Source organism: Seriola lalandi, unplaced genomic scaffold, assembly GCF_002814215.2.
Source record: "Seriola lalandi dorsalis isolate HSWRI2012SDOR001 ecotype SW California unplaced genomic scaffold, Sedor1 jcf7180002054898, whole genome shotgun sequence".
Classification (NCBI taxonomy): Eukaryota; Metazoa; Chordata; class Actinopteri; order Carangiformes; family Carangidae; genus Seriola; species Seriola lalandi.
This window is the reverse complement of record NW_019525450.1, coordinates 5,482,203-5,495,195: the sequence shown is the minus strand read 5'-3', so window position 1 is coordinate 5,495,195 and position 12,993 is coordinate 5,482,203. Positions and strand designations below refer to the sequence as shown.

At 39.7% G+C, this 12,993-nt stretch overlaps 1 protein-coding gene across 3 annotated transcripts in view; it reads right to left on the bottom strand.

The window, feature by feature from the left end:
• adcy7 (adenylate cyclase 7) overlaps positions 1-12,993 on the bottom strand; it is a 56,547-nt gene that overhangs the window by 23,713 nt on the left and 19,841 nt on the right. For all 3 annotated transcript variants that reach the window (XM_023429706.2, XM_023429707.2, XM_087180234.1), the window contains exons 2-3: positions 5,264-5,996; positions 41-238 (exon numbers count right to left, since the gene is read on the bottom strand). In XM_023429706.2, the coding sequence (XP_023285474.1) occupies positions 41-238; positions 5,264-5,428 (363 nt within the window). In that variant the 5' untranslated portion in view covers positions 5,429-5,996. The remainder of the gene's footprint in view (positions 1-40; positions 239-5,263; positions 5,997-12,993) is intronic.

The window sequence follows — 12,993 nt, the reverse complement described above, 5'->3', positions numbered from 1 at the left end:
AGTAAAAAAAAAATGTAACCCTGCTGGGAAGTCAGGTTACCTGGTCCCAAGGCAGGATAATGGGGCTGCGGAAGATGAAGGTGTAGCCCATGGTGAGATGTGTGGCCCAAACAATCAGGCCCAATAGACGCCTCCATCGCTGTGAGAGTATCTCTGTACACACCAGCACAAACACGGCCAGGAACACACACAGGCTGCCGCTTACCACGCTCACAAAGGCACAGTGGTCCTTTGCACTCTGCTCCAGCAGCCACGGAGAAGGAGAAAAATAAATACATATTTTATTACAGTCATACTGTGATACAAAATTGTTTGCTGTGAATGTAGTTAACAGTTTAAATACATTTGCATTGTATACAACTCATGCAATGGCATTTTATAGTCATATTACAATTACTAGTATATGCACTTTTATATAGTAGTTTTTAAAACATTAGGGAACTTGCGAAGGGGACAGAGACCACGCAGTTGTAGTGCAGAAACAACATCAGTTGCAAACTGAAAAATTATGTAATGTGTCAGGTTTCAAAAATCACCAACACTGACTGAAATAGTTTCTGGGATATTTGCCTTACAACACTACAAGCTCCCACCTTAAACATGACCACATATTTTTGTCCACTTCCTTATTTGATTTATTCAGCAGTTCATTGTTCGTGTGTCTGACTGGTGAATTGGTAATCTACAATTAAAAATTAGGTTTACAATCAGTATAAGATTCTCCTGAGAGACATTGATATTAAGTCTGAGCATTGAGGCTTATGTAGGATTACAGAGTTTTTTTCTTCACATCTGTCTCTGCGTCATGTCCTGCTTGCTCCAGGCCACCCCCTTCCCGACTGAGTTATTGTACAGTGAGAGGCAAGCAAGAGGAAAAAAAGACATATATGCGAGGAAACATGTTTCTGAGTGTGTGTGAATATCTGTGTGTTGCTGTGGCTGACAGCCCGTCGGGAGCATCGGGACATTTCCCAAGGGTGTGGATCATTTCCTCTTTTAATAACATGCAATTCCTAAAATGGTATAATAAATGATAAAAATAAGGTTTGAATATATTTTTTGGTGGTTAGTCCTGAATTTTTGTATTTTGTGATTCTCCCAGATGAACATAGTAGCTAAATCTATAACTACCCTGTCAAGAAACAGGGTTTGCCTACAAAATTAGCAGTCTGGTGGTTTGCATGAACAGAGTGGGATGGAGCCAAATTTCCAGCCTGAATTATTGTTTCAGTCCGCCTCTGATGTGTTGTGTATGTAAATGCATGTATGAAATCAACTGTTTTTGTCCAAGTATTCACATGTGTGTTATTGTCTTGGTATAAGTGAGAGAGAGAGTGGGTGTCAGAGGGAGAGCATTAGAGAAAACAAGGGGTTAAAAGAGTGCTCAAGAGTGAGACAGACACACAAAGTCAGTGTTAATAGATCTCTGCTCAGAGAAGGCCATCTCTGCATTGTATGTTGAGCTTTCTGGTTACCATGGCAGCATTGGAAAAGGCCAGATCTCAATTACAGCACTTTCTACTCCCTATGTAGCTGTGAGTCTTGACAAAACCTTTTTGTAGGCGTAAAAAGAACAATTATTCTATACGAATAGGAACTAAAACCACATGAACAGATACAGCTATAATGTTCAGCGCATGGCGTCCTACATGTAATGTAACCCTGCAGGTTCTTACTGATAGAAAGCTTTATCTATTTAGATACAGATTAATATTTATATTACTGTTCACTACATGTACAAATGATCCTGTAAGGTACAGTGGGGTGCAAAAGTCTGAGAGCACTCCCATATATTGCTGCAGTGTGGTCACCAGGGCAAGTTTCGATACCTTCAAACAATGTATTCATGTTATTTATTACTAAACAGACAACTGAAAAATAAATGTATATTATGTTATCATACAATAAGCTCAACAATGAAGAATGTCCCAACTACCAGATCATCACAATTAGAAGCAATTATAGACAACAAAGGCAGGGATCACAGCCACAATGGCTGAAAAATTTAAGAGTGACACTGACATCTTATAAGACATATATACTTGACAATCGTCCTCCACAGCTTTTACAAACATATAGACCCATTATATTCAGATAAATTCAAATACTTAATACATTTCTCTATCCAATCAGACCAGTGGTACGAGTGGCACTTCGAACATCGGCTCACCCAGTTTTCCTCTCAGCATCACTCTTCATTCGATAGCCACAATCGGAGAGGAGTTATATAAGTTGACAGTGACTTTCTGACACCGGTAGCCACCTCCCAACAGGCACCCTGCCCCTCCTTTGCATTTAACAATAGCGTTATACAAGCTCCATCCCAACATTTCCCTCTTAACTCCTTTGCACCCCCGGCAACTATGTGTGCAAAAGAGACAGCTGAAAAGAAAGAGGAAAGGAGGAATAGAAGGAGGAGAGTGATGGTATGTCCAGGGATAGATAATAGGGTGCGAGTGAATTTTGAATTTTGGTATCACAATGTAAATTAAAGAGTAATTTGCACAACATAAAATTGTGCATGTGTGTTCATATGTGTATGAGACTAAATCAATGCATACATGTGCAGTATGTGAGGGAGTGAAACAATTCACATCTTTATGTACAAGTACAAAGACAAGAGAAACAGGGTGTTCCAGAGAGTCAGCGGCAACACAATAGAAGGAAGGTAACGATAGTTTTTCCAACAGGGGAAAGTAATATAATCTCCGGTGAAAGAAGCTGTCAGTTCACCATATGAACAGCCGGACTGACTGACTGCTCTGCTACCTGCCATCATGCCAAAATCAACAGCATGCCGCAGATCAGCAGAATACAGTGACTACATGCCTTTTTCCCTCACTGTCAGAACCATGATTACACACTCTACACTTTATGTTTTACTTCAAGATGATTTTGCTTTTAACTGCAGCACGGCAGTGTATTTAGTAGGAAGGCTGTTTGTTGGTGAATAGACCCATGCTCAAACCCACAGGTCAACAAGCATCTCCAATCTGTTGAAAAATTTTTTGAGTAACACTGAATCACTCCGAGATGCAGGGCTACTGACCGTGACCTCTGACCCCTCCGTGAAGAAAAGGAAATCAATTTCCTGACAGAGAACTATAATGAACGTTATTAAGCATGTACTTGATGTTTTTCAATAGAGGCGATCCTAACCTGTCCCTTTATCTAATCCGGGGAAAGCAACTGAATTATGTGTTCTCTATTTTCATGTCTATTTCAGCAGTGTCCTCCTTCACATTCAAACAGTTACACAATCACTCACTCATTCACGCTTCTCAGCAGCTGCACTGTTAGTGAAGGGGAGTTAAGTGCTTTATTTCAGTCGTTGTCCAGGGAGAGAGTTTTTCATTTTTTCACATTTTCACAGCCAATCTTGGTATTCAAATTGAGCATCCAATCACATCCTGCTTCATTAAACATTAGGCTACTGCACCTGCGCAGTCTAATGCAATCCAGTATAAAGGCCCTGCCATGACATCTATATTTACAAAGCACATCACATTCAGTTTTTGGTGATTTGGTGACTTTCATGGCTTCGTTGTTCTGGACTACTATATAACGAGTGTTTATAAGTGTTTCTAATTTTATTCCTCCCTCACTTAGACACATGCGGGTTCAGAATATTATATGTAACCAAAACATACAATTTCATTAATATCACAAAAACTGAACATTATAGACATAGAAGTAGACTTTATGTCAATACAGTTGTATTGCATTAGACTGTACAGGTGTACCTAATAACGCAGCCAACTGTACATCACTGTAACTATGTTCATCCCATTTCCCAAGTTGAGAAGTCATTCTTCGGACTTTGTAGTGTTCATGTGCTCCAGACAGTGGAAAGAAAATGTGCTGTATTTTATTGCTCAGAGCGTTAATAAATGTTTCATGCAGCAGCGTTACTGCTAATTAATAACTTGTCTAACTAATCTAGGGCAACTGTATGTGGACAGCAACTAAGGGTTAGAACCTAATACCATATTAGAAATGAAATGTTAGCAAAAAATTGATATCCAATACGTGAATTTGCACCATTAATCAAAAGTTTCTCACCATTAACCAAACCTTTACTTTTCACCTGCCATGTTTCTGCGTATATGACGCCACAACTTGGTTGTGTACCACAACTTTCTCTGAGTTTCCGAGTCTGATTTGTGTGGATGTTTACGTGAATTTTCCCAGTCGGAAACAAATTTTTACGATTATTCCATTGCTTATCGAGAGTATTTTAATTGGTAATGATATAGGTAATCTGACCATGTCATGGCGTCTAATATTCACTTATCTGAAATATTTCCATCAATTAGCTGCAAAAGAAATACAGCATTCTCTGGGAGAGAAGAACAGATAATTATTGCTCAATGTAACAATGATCTGGGTTATAATTACCAAGACTGGTGTGGACATACAGACTGTCAATATTATAAGCTCCAGGAGACATTACTGTAGCCATACAGTGTAAGTCAAGTTACATGAAACATTTGCTGCACAGTACTCAACACTGACACAACTTCAGCAATGATTTCTGATGTTTAGTACTACAGCACAGTCTGAAGCCAAGTCTTACAAGTTTCACAATTTACAAGCCATTCTATGGTGCACAACAAATCAACCCGTATTCAACTCCACAATAAGAAGCACAACACTAATGTCAGAGACAATTGCCTTGCTCCAAGATGGAAGCACAACAGTGTAGTCACTAGTGAATTAAAAAATGTAACCACATAACTAATTTCTCTGTATATGCGTTTCATTTGAGTGACCATGTGCTCGAAACCAAAAAAATCAAAAAACAAAACTTTGTCTTGTATCAAATACCATCTGCTTGTGCCATTCCTCCAACCCTTGCACCATGGGTACTGCAAGGACACAAAGTAAATAGGCAAAGTGCATTTCCATGTCAGTAAATGCATCCATGACAACTCAAACGCAACGCAAAATCTACACACAACTCCTTCCTGATCCGTTAATGTTATTTACCAGCACAGAGATTTTGATCTACAGTTACATAGTTAAAATGTTTGAACAGTTTGTGTAATAAAACTGGTTACATTTAAGAAGTCAGCAAAGGACAGAAAAGACTCCAAACACAGTAAAGTGACAAGTGTGAAATCCTGTTATTCTCAGACTTTTTCAAAGAAGTGCATCTGCTGAATAACCTAAAGTACCCAATGACCAATGTGAAATTTCAAACAGTGCGCAATTTCTCACAATTACGAACAAACATTACAAACAAACGGACATGAAGACTCACCAGTTGAAGGGCAAAGAAGAGGATAAGGAGGATTCCACAGGAGAGCATGGACAGGCCCAGCAGGAGCACCAGCGGCTGATACTGGCTGATGCAGGAGAATTTACGGTACAATGCCTCATTTTTTAGCTCCTGGTCATTCAACAGGTACTTCCCCTTGGTTGGCATGGCTAACACTTCTTAGAGAGGCATACCAGGTGTTAATAAGGAGCCCCAGCGAGCAGGAGTGTGTGTCTCCACAACTTTTTCTGTGTGTGTGAGGCAAACGTTTGTTCAGAAGAAGTCCACAGTTCTAGATCTGTTAGGGGCCCCTTGCTAGCTCATGACGCTCAAGTGAAACTTGTGTTTTTCCTTCGGTGTGGCATCTTGAATGTTGTTGTTGCTTCTCTCACAGCTTCGTTGTAGCTCTCTCCACTAGTCGACCTCTCTGTTTCTCTCCCCTTCGCTGGTCCTTTTGTGTCTTCTATCGTCTGTCTGGTGTTGGCAGGCAGACCCGCTTCATCCTTTGCCAGCTACTGTGTTGCTCCCTTCAGTGGGTTTGAGTAATAAGCCCGGGGCTGGGAGACACAGGCGAGGAGGGGAGGGGAGTTTAAGAAAGGGGAGGAGAGGGATAAGGAGGAAGAGCGGGAGCAAAACAGGAGTTGGTGAGGGCAGCAACAAAGATCATCAGTGATCCCACCAGGATTCAAGATAAAACAGATCGGTGAGGTTGGCAGCTCCACTCCTTGGGAGGCACCTAGAAGAGTAGAGGGAAAGAAAAGGAAAAATAAGACAGGGAAAAAAAATTGTAACAAAAGTTTAGTGGTATATTAACACCAAACAAAGATAGCACTGCCCAAGCTAAGACATTAAAATCAACAGAAAATATATTATAAGTTTCCAAAATATATGGCAAAAATATGGCTTTACTAATTTTAAAAGGAGCTTTTATGAAAAATGGCAGACCATGATCAGGCACTTCATGTGACTCACTGTGAATATTGTGAGAGTGAGACATAAATATACAGATCCCTTGATGAGTAAATGCTTATGCATACTTGAACTCCATAATTTCACCAATCCAAAAAACCCTGTATCTGTTTACCTCAGGGTCCTGGCTCATTTTGGTCACAACTTTCATAGAAAGCAGCCATAATGATGGGCCTCACTGCTACTGAGAGCAGTTGTTTTGGTGCCATTTACTGAACAATATAATGTTGTGGGATGAACTCCTATAAAGCAACAAACCACAGAAACCACTATTATTCTCCCCTCACCTAACTTAAACACAAGACGGATCCAAAGCCGAGGTTACAGTAACAAAAGGCACACAAACCAAAGCGAGGTGGACTTGTGTGTGAATTTATGCTATCCACAACTCCATTAACGTATCCATTATAGTAAGTAAACTAGTCAAATATAACCTCGCCAACAGAGTTCCCATCATTTTTACCTTTAGGGCCAAAAACGAACTGTAAACATAAAACAAATGTTCCAACATGAGCCATTTATCATTGCTTTCTGTCTAATAACAATAACTCTGTGTGTGGGGGACCGTGTTGTATTTACACTCATGGGTCTGAGAGAAGATGCCAGGAAGGCTCTGTAAAAACACAGTGTGGATATACAATGGATATAGACTGTCCTTATCTCTTCAAACAATTAGTGATCTTTGGCTGGGCTGCAAGAAGACCTGGTAATCACATCGTACAAGTCAGAGACACCACAGTCTGAGGAGAAAGGCAGGAACAATGGAGCTGAGGTAGGGGCTGCATGAGGTTGATAAATACATCCTCTTGTAATTCTTCTGGAAATGTTGAGATTGAAAATCTGCAAGCTGCATGCAACTGCCCAGTTCTAGCTAATGAGAGCTCTATATATTCATTTGGGAAAGAGGAGGAGACGCCGACTTGAAGCTCAATAGAAACAATGTCAACTTCGCACCACTGTCAATAGAAACCTCATTTCCTCCAGTCGCTAATATTGCAGTCACAGTGTGCAGTGTGTGTGTGTATGCATGTTTGTCCCTCTCATAGCAACTGTGACAGATGCTATGTGCCATAAATGTGCACAGCAAAGAGGAAAGTTGAGCAAAAAAAAAGCACAGGACACACACACCTGTTGCATTGTGTGTAAGTGATGAGCCATCCACAAGGCTTCAGTCTTGTAGTGGTAAAATGCATTGCCACAGCAAGCAATGTGATGAGTGGCCTGATAGTAGTTTACAACCACTTTTAACTTTCCCTTTCACTGCTGCTTCTGGACAGAACAGCATCCAGCCAGCTCTCCCCTGCCTCAGATAACACACCGCTAGCAGTCTGAGGGCAGTAAAAGCAAGAGGAGGAGCTGGGAGGTAAAACAAAGCACATAGTGGTAGTGGGGGACCATGTCCTCCTTTTGCATCAATAAGAACCAGCTGGACTGTTAGAGGAGGACCCTGAGTACATGTTTACTGGCTGTTTACACTGGGGAAATCTACTAAATGTCATGTCTATATCATTAACCTGTGAACTACTGCCTACCTGTATGCAGCACTGATGTGCATTCTTAAACATGTTACTATAAATGTCATCATAAATGGCAAACAAAGCTGTAATGAATATGTCAGCCATATAAACCTTTTATGATCAAATGCATGGGAATGTTCAATTAAGGTAAAAGTACTCATTTAATAGTCCAGGATATGAAACAAGGGAGTGGCAACACTTGAAAGCTAAACACAAACAAGACAACCTTTGAGTTAATGAAAAACCAGAGAAATGCAAATGGAATCCAATTGGGCGCATTGAAGGACAGTTTAGCTTTGACACATGAAGCAGTTAAAACCAGAAAGAGAAACAGTCCTAAGAGGTGACAAGGGAGCTGTTATCACACTCACAGTGGATCTCAAGAGAACTACTTTCAATTAGGGTTGTAATGATTCTAAAACTGAGATGAATTGGCAATACAAACGCCTACCATATCACATCACGATATTGGAACACAGAACCATGTTATGTCTACAATAAGAAAGAAACTGTACAAAGAAGCAAAAAAAGGAACCTTCAGCTCTTTGTTTGTGCGATGGCTCTCATGAAGGTGTTTTTCCTGTAACCTGTGTCCCAATGAATTAATGCCTAGATTTTTGTTATTTTAATTCTTTAGCACTGATCAACCAGTAAGTGACAATACTGAATGTGACCAGGAAACAAGTTTAAGCGCAACCAAGGTACAAAGCCAATATGTCTCTAAGCTAACCTGCTCCACTTTTCATCAATGACTGAATACAACAATGGGAGGAAGTGAAAAGGTTAATAAATGTTCTTAAATCGATTATCAAGGTTAGATGACCCAGAGACTTCAGCATTTAAAGGGTTTGTCTAGTCTTTAGGCAGCTGTTTGACGCTGCAAGAATTCTCATTTACCAGATGTTAAAGCCTCTGGCCCTGATGGGGCTTTTTATGCTTCAACCATAGCAAAAATGTAGTCCAATCAGACCAGTGGTTGTGTTGTAGCGCTTAGCTGGGAGAACAGACAGGGATGTACGCTTCAATAGAGCCGAGTTTCTCAGTGAGCAGGGATGAATAGCTGAAACTGTGCTGCATTGACTGCCAGGTCTTTCACTATGAAAGCTTGGCTATTGAGGGAATCACAGCAGCCTTGTAAACTGGCGTCACTGAATCCTGGAACAGGAGACATACAAAAACCAACCAACGTCACTGGATGCCTGCTGCTGAAACGCAGGAGCGTAAAGGCCCTCGCGTCAAAGAGGTGAAGTGAAAGAGAGACTTGGAGCTCTGTGTTTGTGTGTGCCAGTGTGTGTGTGTGCGTGTGTGTGTGTGTTTTTTTTTGTAGTGTGTGTCTTTTTTGTAGACAGCTTCAGGAAAAGGACAACCTGGCTACGATAAGCATGGAAACCATGCTGGTTGGGTTTTCATTAACTCACTGGAGGAAACTAAGAAATTTCAGCAAAGCTACCTTTCTTAGTATTTCTACAGACTGTACATCACTTGAGTCATCAAAAGTGACAATCTGTGAGTTTCTTTCTAAAATTTTGGCATCCTTGTTCATGCTAAGCTCATGCATTAATTTCTGTGGTGGTATTGCAGTGTGTCCAACAACAATCGGGTTGTCAAGGTTGTCACCAATACCCTGATTACTGGAAGCAATTAAGGCTCAAGTAAATATTTTATGTATGCTCTTTCTATTTACATTCATCATGGTACATACAACAAAGACATGAAAATATAAAACATGTCATGCTGTAAATGAATCATAATACAAATATCACACTAGTAGAAATAAAACAACCTTTGGCCAAAGAAAAAGATAAGAAAAAATCTGCCCAGTACATCCATTAGTTTCATCTGGTTTTACTGTACAAATAATCTAATCTACATCTACAGCGTTATAATTGATATTTACACTGTGTTGAGTAAGTAACCCTAGTGTGCTCACTAGCTGGACAAACAGTCTGTTAAACAAGAGAATGACAGGTTTAGCCTCTCCAAGAAACAAGGAGGGAGTAGGTATCTGCAGCCTAAAAAGCACCAGACAATACCAGTTGCCAAACAGGAAGCTTTTGGAGGTCTGTCTAGCAGTTACAGACAGTGCAGGCCTTTAGTGTTTGGACAGTGATACATTCTCTATTGTTTTGACTCTGTATTTAGCATATGAGATTTGAAATGAAGCAATGACTATAGGATTGAAGTGTTGACTTTCAGTTTAAAGGCTCATTATTTATCATGACCTAATTTGAGTTTTCCTCCATCCTAAATCTGACTGAAGGGCAGGAGATTTTAATTTCAAGTTAGCATGGAAAGGGCCAATTGAAACTGATATATTCAGGAAATTATCTGGTTGAATGCTGCCTATAAATGATCAATCCATCTTTTTATGCTGAGTAATCACCTAATTGGTAATAAACCAATCTTATCTAAACATCTGGTCAGATCTTTACCAAACCTACACCCAATTCAAAGCCTTTTCATGGATAGCAAACAGGCAGGTCTCTTTCCGAAGCAAATCACTCTGCTTTTATGGCAGTCTTTGTGTTGGCATTCAATGAGCTTGGACAAAAACGAGACAAAGAGTGACCTCTGTTAAAGAAAAGAAAGAACCACATTTCTCAGCTCATGCTGCACAGAGCCAGGGTTAAAGGCAATGTGGGTAAAGGTCAGCTAGACCAAAGGAACCAGGCTCTTTGACATCGGCTGTAGAGCTGACTTGCTTCCTCTAAGCAAAAAAAGCAAAAAAAGCAAATCAAATATGCCTTTTGTTTTTTTAGTAGTCCTTTCATACAGTCGATGCACATATACTGAACAAACATTCAGTCCATGTTGAACCCATTCAAATGAGACAGCTTAATCTCTGGTTGCGACGGTTTGCAGTGTACTTTCACACCTATGCTCCGATCAAAAACCACAAAAATACACAGAATTACATTTGATAATTACCAAATAAGGTTAATCGCAGTTTCAGTTCTATATGAATATTCTTACTTGCATTCTCTTGTTCTCTCGTCTGTCTGCGTTATTTGGTCAGTTAAAATCATTTTTATGTCAATATGATTTAAGTGCTTTTAAAGTTCTACAGTGCAACATTAAGGTGTTTTACTGGACAACACTTTTTAGGTTTAATGCCTTTTTGAGGAATGAATCTCAGACTAAATCCCTTATTTTTAGCGATGTTATTTTTGTCTGGTGTCAGTTCTGGTCAGTTGAAGATGTGCTGTTCTTGTTAGCAAGACCATTGAATACAAAGAAAAATGGTAAAAAAAAACTAGTCATTAAGGGTGTGGGCTGCTTTTGAAAAAATGTTGGTCTTTACAATGTTTGAAGCACATTCCAACTATAAAAGTGTTTTTGCTACATTTGGCATATCTTTTAGACAACAATAAAAGTTTGTGATCTATGAGCAATTCTGCATTGTTTTCAGACAGGAATAATTTGACATTTGATAATTTACTGAGATATTTATGTTTCATCCAGGGTAAATGACTCCAATGTGTGTGTGTTAACAAACAAACTTTTAATATATACCATGACTTAATCAGTGACTTTACCATAATAAATTACCCTGTGTTATTTTCTGCCTCTACATGGGCCAAATTCTATACTGTTCAGAATTGGGTTGGTGGTAGGCTATATACCTAAACATGCAGTAGCTTGCCCATACACAGTCTTTCCATAAACAGATGACTGATGTATGTACAGCAATGCACTGGGCAGATTAGATTAAGCCTGCTGTTCTTTCCCATCTCCCCCTTCTCTCCTCCCAGTACTGTCTACTGGTATTGAATTAGCCGCAGTCACCAGAAGGAGCTGCTGAAACCTAACAATATTAACAGGATGCTATCTCAGAGCTGATTTAAGCTTCAAATGCCACTGCCTATAATAAATACAGGAAGTGCAAGCGAGAGCACCACGTGCTCGGAAGCTGGCCGTTATTGCTCAAGTGTTTCACATTTACTTCCACAAACTGAAGCAGAGTCGCACCACCTCAAGTGAAGCCATCAATTTCACTGCATGACACAAACAGCAGTCCAAAGAGGGGTTTTATTGATTTAAAGATACGTAGAATTTAGATTTAAACATATCAGCCATGGGGCAAATCCAGTATTGAAATAGCATTGACTGAATTAGGCATTTCCTTGCCATTTGGATTTGAAAACACCTGCACACTCACAAAGGAAAAAACACTCAGTCACTCAAGTCATCCTTATCGCAATGTCAGCGTAGTCATACAAAATGAGAAGATGCTTAGAAAAGGCCTGTCTTATTCTATGAAACCAGTTATGGTTAAAAGGACAAAACAATTTAACATTATTTGGTAGCAAAGGAGCTTGCACAGTAATAACCAACAATGACAATTTCAAGGCAAATTCTCTCTTCTCTGACAGATACAACCCTGACTAGTAAAAGGTCTTTACTTTTAGGACTATTGTTTGTTTAATTGTTTGTATGTTTAAGTCAGTATTCTTTAGAGTTACTTAATAGTTATGATTTTTCTGAACTATACATGTGGCAGTTGTGTTTTTTATTTTTTACTTAAAATTATTGTAGATTTTTTTTTAATCCAAATCAGTACCATGATACTTTTGTCTGTGTTAAATCTTTTATATATAAAACATATACTAGAGTGTACAACCATGCACAACAAAAGATGAGCTACATGCAATGTTATGTTTCTTTTTGTTAGATTTTTTCCCAAAAGATACATAACTTGGAAATAAACAGGGTGGAAAGAATGCACTACAGTCAGAGAGACCATTGTTTCCAGCTGGTGTAGCCAGCCACATCCCCATTTCAGGTTTCATAACTGGACCTGCTCCATCCTGTAACTGTGGAGCGGCAGGGCCCCTTCCACCACCACCACCACCACCACCACCAATAACAAAACCATAATTATCCTTTAGTATGCCAGCCAGCTTACTACCGGTACTGCCATTCAAAAAGAAACCTCAACAACTGCTACCAGCACAGTAGAGAGCTGTTTGCTCAGCTAAACAAAACCTTAAGTAAATATCATGCAGAACTGCTGTAACAGAAATGGGTGGCGGCTTCAGATCAGCCTGATGATGGTCATTTTCCAGGCTACCATAAAGACCTGGCTGCTGACAGGCCATCTGGTGCCAGGTGTCATAGTTAGTGTTGTTTTAACTGTGATTCAGATTTGTAAATGCACCCATTACTGCATTACTCCATTACTGCATTACTGTGTTGTTGTTACAGAGGATAAAATTCCTCCAGAGGCTAGTATGTGAGACATCAATA